Here is a 6,000-nt window from a genome sequence, read left to right as displayed (position 1 = left end):
TTTATTTGGTTGAAATTTTAAAAATGTATGTTTAGATATAATGGAAACCAAAAATACAACTAATAAAAGTGGGAAAATTGAGACTTGTCATGCAGCATACAGAGATTGGGAAGACTTCTTGCAAGATATGAGATTTGAAGAGAATTTAACATCAGATAGATGATCAAGCCAGCGTTGCCCAGGAAAATAGTCAGGAGAGTGTAGCCCAGTCAGGCCATAAGGACACCATACAAAGTATACAAGAACATTTTGCAATGTACGTGTACTAATTCTTCCTATATGTGGGTTACAGTTACTTGGTCACTTTCATACTTTTAGACTAAGACTCAGCAGTTTTCTGTGTCTTTGGGTGATCGTAGAGGACTCAGCAGAGTGCTTCAGGTAGGGGGATCACTGGTAATCAGCTTCATGAAGAGCCTTGTCTTGCTGTAGATGAGGCCTTTTCCTTAGGAAATTAGAACTCTGGGAGGTCCGCAAAGGGCCATGGAAGTTTGAATAAGAAAAAGGTCTAACTTAATTAAGTAGTTCCCTTTTTATGTTTGTCTATGTGACAATTGCTTGGTAAGGCTAGAGGAAGTTATGAAGAGTGATGGATAGGATGGAGCATTGTCAGGTGTACAGGTAGGTGAGTGCTACACCTATTTCTCCAGAGTTTTTTACTGAGGTGAAATCAGGTCAGATTGGAATTCTAAGGCAACCTAGAAATAAGAAAGTGTGCCAAAGGATGTCTGGAAGCGTGTTTGGAAACAGGAATAGTGCAGTAACACCACCCACTTTGCCTGATCAAATGTATGGGTCGCAGGCCTTTCACAGCACTCTGTGGGATGTAAACAAGGAGCTGGATGCCCTGCTTAACCGGCTGTTTGGTAGGATTGATAGATTAATCCAGGGCTTTGAATAAAGTGAAGGGGCCTAGTCATTATCTGTCATGTTGTGGGGACTCATGAGAAACAGTTTCTCAGATTTTTTACATTGTACTAGATATACTATTTAAATACTAGCTGTTAAATTGTCTTTCAAGAGAGGTCATTTCAAAATGAAATCTTAACTTTGTATTTGATGATAACTTCATAGTTCTAAACCCTGATTAATTCAAAATTGGTCCTGCTTCAGCATGTAGTTACATACAGAGTATGCCTAATTCCATCTTAGGCATTTTGTGATTTTTCTACTGGTAACATGACTTCATTTTTCTTGTTTCCTCTGGAGATTGCTGTGAGAGTTTAAGTCACTAATATGTGTACAGGTCTTATGACTATTTCTACATTTAACAGGCCATGTCAATGTAATATTAACATTTTTACTTGCATTGATATTAAACTTTCTCACCTTAAAACTTCAAATTCAACTCAAATACTGCAATATCAAAGTATATTTTGCTTTTTAAAAAACAAAAATGCTACCATAAACAAAAGCCACTTTGTAATCAGAGTCCTTTTTTTCCCCTTCTGTATAAGGCAGCATAGAACAATGGTCAGTTATACATACATGGATTCCAGGAAGCTAAGCAAAAATAATCTGTCATTTAAGTAAAATAGGTTATGGAAATTTTAAATGAAGAAAAAAAGCACCAAATTGAGAGGGGAAAAAAGGATCATTTTCTTTTTCTGAGCTGCACTGCTTGAACTAAATTAACAAAATATCTCAAAATAAAATTTTAAAGTTATTTGATTTTAAAAGTAATTTTCCTCAGTAAACACAGGGTCAACCCCCAAAAAAAGTCTCTTTTGTTTTAAACCTTGTTGCTGAAAATAATTCTAAATGTATTATTATTTACTACCTAAATGAGTGTCTAGAGCTACCGCAACACTTCTGTGAATATTGACTGGATTGAATCTATCATGGATGGAGGCGATTATCAAGAATCTATACTGAGGGCCAACCCAGCGGCTCGTTGGTTAAGAGCTGGCTTTTGAGCGCAAGCTTTAAGCATCAGGGCGGCTGATTCAGATCCCACATTGGCCAGTGACGCTGCGCCCTCTACAGCTAAGATGGTGAACAACAGCTCAACCTGGAGCTGGGCTATCTTGAGTTGCCAGCAATGGTGTAGGCTGCAGTGCGACTGCAGTGGGCTGCCATAGGTTACCACCATGAGTGGCCGCTGGCTGCGGTCCAATGGCCTGCGACTGATGTGCCTCACCCGGGAAGAGTGCAATGATCATAATACCAACATGGGCCAGTGAAGCGACGTCCTCCACAACTAGACTGAAGAACAAAACGACAGCAACTTGTCTGTTCCCCTTCCCCTATTTCCCAATAAAATCTTTAAAAGAAAAAAAAGAATCTGTGCTGAATAAAAAACATAGTCTGGACCGAAGTTATTTTAATTAAAGTGTTACTTTTCTTGTGATGAATGTCTCTCAAGTCACAGCCCCTCCTCCCCCATAAATGAGACTTCCAATAACTTGCAAGACTGTCTAAAGTTCCTGTACCAGTTTTCATTAAACCGCTTTCTCTGGCTACTTGTATCTTGTAAAATCTAAATCTTAAAATTAAAAAAAAGCTGTTGACCACATGGACAAAGGGAATCTTAGTTTTACGCAAAAAACGCAACCGCGTGGGAGAACTGGGCAATCGGATAGTAACCATTTCGGTAAAGTCATCCGACGTCATTTCACTTTTTTCTGTATTTGGAGGTTGCCAACTCGATTCCCAGAATTTAAAGATTATAATCATGGTAAGTCAGTTTCGCACTCTGTCAAAGACTTGGGCTGTTGCCGTTTACTGCTCGGCAATATTAGATTCAATTAGGTCTTGTCTTCTCGTTATCTGTGAGGACTGAATTCAACCCCTGCCTTTCGGTGCAGGCTGTGTTCTCCTGGAAAGCCAAAACGTCCGTCAAAGGATCAAAGAGCTCGGTCACAGAGTTGAAGGAAAGCGGAGTGGACATGTCAGATGAAAGGGGCCCCTTAGACCTCATTCCTCACCCCAGGTCTTCAGATTTTAAAGAGATGGTTAGAAGAATCAGGAGGAACTAGAGGGATGGGGTCAAATGGCTCAATCCTTAATCCAAACTGGAGACAAAGGTAACTGCGCAAGGACAGGGAGACGGAGAGAGGGAGGCTCCTCAGGCCCCAACCGGGTGGCGTGACTTCAGGACTTGGAAAAAGGGGTGGGACTGGGTAGAACAGAAAGGTGCCCGGGGGGCTGGCGAACCGACTGATTGCAGGAGTGGCGAGGCTGGGAACGCCCCCTCCTGGCCCCGCCCCGCAGAGAAACGAAACCAAGGCGGGGGCCCCCGCAGCCTCTGGCTTCCCGGGGTGAGCGTCTCTAAGAGCGCGTGCCTCACGTCCTCCCCGCCCCGCCCCCTACGCTCTGCGCACGCGCGACCTCGCCCCGCCCCTCGCGTCCCCGCCGGGGTGATGGGGCGGGGGAGCCGAAGTGAGGAGGCTATTCGCATCTCCAGACTGCAAGCTCGCGAGCCGCCGCTAGCCGCTTCGCGTCACGACTCCCGGGTCCGCCCTCCTCAGGCCCCTCCTCCTCGCTCCGTTTCCCCCCTCCTCTCTCCCTCCCCCTCCGACCTAGCGTGGACTTAAGCAACGGAGCGCGGTGAAGCCCATTTTTCTCCTTCCTCGCAGTGACGGCTGGCAGCCCCTGGCACGCGGCCCCCCGCACTCTGGTCCGAGATGAATGCTGCGGCAGAAGCCGAGTTCAACATCCTCCTGGCTACCGACTCCTACAAGGTAGAGGCTTGGGGTGGGGGCAGGTGAGGAAGGAGGAGATGGCGCTTTCGGGGCGAGCGCGAGGTTGCGGGGCTGGGGGTGGCGGGTCTAGGGTTGTAGCGCGGGGCAACCCCCGAGGGAAGGCGCCGGTGGCTGCGCGGGGCAGGTGAAGCTGGCGCCGCAGTGGGGAGGAGGTGGATGGAGGAGGGATGGAGGGATGGACGGCAGGAGGCGGGGCCTGGCAGTGCGTGGTTGGGGGGCGCGGAGAGGGGCTGAGGCGAGGCGGGCCAAGCCGGCGCCGCCTGCCGCTGGTGCGCGGGCAGTCGGGGGCTCGGGGCTTTGGCCCACGCAGCGGGCCCAGGGTCGGGCCGCCTTGGGCGTCACCGGCCGAGCGCACGCCTCCCTCTGGAGTGCGGCCTTTTGGCCCCGGGCCGGGCTGGACTAGCCTAGGCGAGGGCTCGATCGAGGAGCGGGTCAGTTAGGTAACTGCCCCTAGGGCTCCGCTATGGAGGGACAGAGCTGGGTTTGAGAAGTGGGGTGTGCTCAGTTCTTGCTGGGCAGATAACGCCCCTTTTCGAGCAGGGTATGGATGAGGTCCTAGTAGGGGTGCCGGAGCAACTAACTACTTTCCTCTGCCTGTGGCCCGGGTACGGAAAAACACATCTGTCCCCGGTAGCCGTGCTGGATATCCCGTCCCACTCCACTGGGCTCCGTTGCAAACTGCTTTGCTCCTGGTGACCTCTTGCTCCTTATTGCAAAGACCAATCTGTCCATAGTCCATTTAGGGCCACTACAGGATTTCTGTGAAAAGGAAAGTGAAACACGAGGAGTTAAAGGAACTGTAGTTTTAACCCTGGAGAACTTAGCGAGAGAGAAATGGCACATTATGTTCATATGCGCACTGGACATTTGCACATATAGCTGCCCCGTTAATTTTATTTGAAACACACACATTAGTAAAGGAAAGAATGATTAGAAAAAATCCGGCAGTTCTTTCCCCTGGTTTCCAAATTATATGACATATGAATTATATGACTGTTCTTTGCTAAGCTTTGTTAGCCAAAAAAATGAAATGGCAGACCAGAAACCCCACTTGTGCAAAATAAATTTTAGGTTTTACTTCACCAACGTAATGGTTTGAAATACAATGGTGAAGCATAATATTCTCATGTCTTTGAGTTTTGTGATTTGTTTTTTGTTTATTTATTTACTTGCTTTTTCTTTCCTTAAATATTACAAGTATTTTGGAGAATCTCATTTTACTTAGGTTTTGTTTGTCCGTTTCTTCCCAGTTGGCTTAAGATTCTTAGAATAATTTAGATGGGTTATTATTTAAAATAGAACCAAGTTCCATTAATGAGTGGTCTTATAAATGGAATTTTAAAGTGGAAATCTACACTATTGCAAGTTCATGGTATTATCAGGTATGGTTTACTTGACCCTAAAACTTCCTCTGTGTTTTCTTAGTTCAATCATAGTGTTTTAATAATGATTAAACATTTTTAATAGTGATTTTTAAATGGTTTAATTCATAGTTTTTTCTTAACTAAATTTTTTTTCTTAACTAAAATCTTTAAAATAGTTTTCAAAAAAAAGTTTATATAGTAACTTATGATTTAATTAAAATGGGAAGTGCAGATGGATGTTGACTGGTCTAACTTTTAAAAACAAAATGGAATACAAGTTCCCTTAGTTTGTAGTTTCTCTAGCCATTATACATAAAGAATGTAAAATTGCTTTAACATTAGTTTCCTGGGATGCTTTAATTAGGAGAGTGAGTTACCTTCATGTTTTCTAAACTCCTAGCAGGACATACTTAACTGCACCATTAGAATTCACATCTACTTTTTATTCCTGTCTATTTTCAAGTCAGATTGGTATATTTACCCCCTTTCTATTGATAATACGAATTTTTTAGAAGATTTTCATCTTAGTAAGATTTTTCATTTTCCCCCCAAAAAATCCACTCAAGAGGATTCAGTCAGGTTGATATATCTTTATACCAGTGATTTACAGCTGTACAGTAGCTTGTGTTTCCCACACTGACATTTTAGTCTTTAAGTTTCATTTTTCTTATATTTTGTATTCCTTTTTTGCCTTTTTATCTTCTTGGGTAAAGAAGAGACAAATAATCTTGAGGTTAAAAGGAATGAAACATATTTGGAAATTACACGAGAATATTATATCCTTATCAGTACTTATAAACTATTGACCAATTAAAGTAGAGAACTAGTGGCTTTAGATGTGTTGGTAGAAGAGAGCAGACTATTGTTGGATGTCTTTCTAAAATTGAAGAAAGGATCGTTGGTTGTCTAAGGACTATAAAAAGGTTTTTTGC

General features: G+C 43.9%; 1 protein-coding gene across 1 annotated transcript in view; it reads left to right on the top strand.

The window, feature by feature from the left end:
* Window positions 1-3,453: 3,453 nt before the first annotated feature.
* The window catches only part of NAMPT (nicotinamide phosphoribosyltransferase), a 39,368-nt gene continuing 36,821 nt past the window's right edge, over window positions 3,454-6,000 (top strand). Inside the window, exon 1 of the mRNA XM_019660160.1 lies at window positions 3,454-3,683. Within this exon, the coding sequence (XP_019515705.1) occupies window positions 3,627-3,683 (57 nt within the window). The 5' untranslated portion in view covers window positions 3,454-3,626. The remainder of the gene's footprint in view (window positions 3,684-6,000) is intronic.

The sequence above is a fragment of the Hipposideros armiger genome, unplaced genomic scaffold (assembly GCF_001890085.2).
Source record: "Hipposideros armiger isolate ML-2016 unplaced genomic scaffold, ASM189008v1 scaffold_312, whole genome shotgun sequence".
Lineage (NCBI taxonomy): Eukaryota > Metazoa > Chordata > Mammalia > Chiroptera > Hipposideridae > Hipposideros > Hipposideros armiger.
Note: the sequence above shows the minus strand (reverse complement) of the source record. Positions and strands in the feature narration are given on the sequence as shown.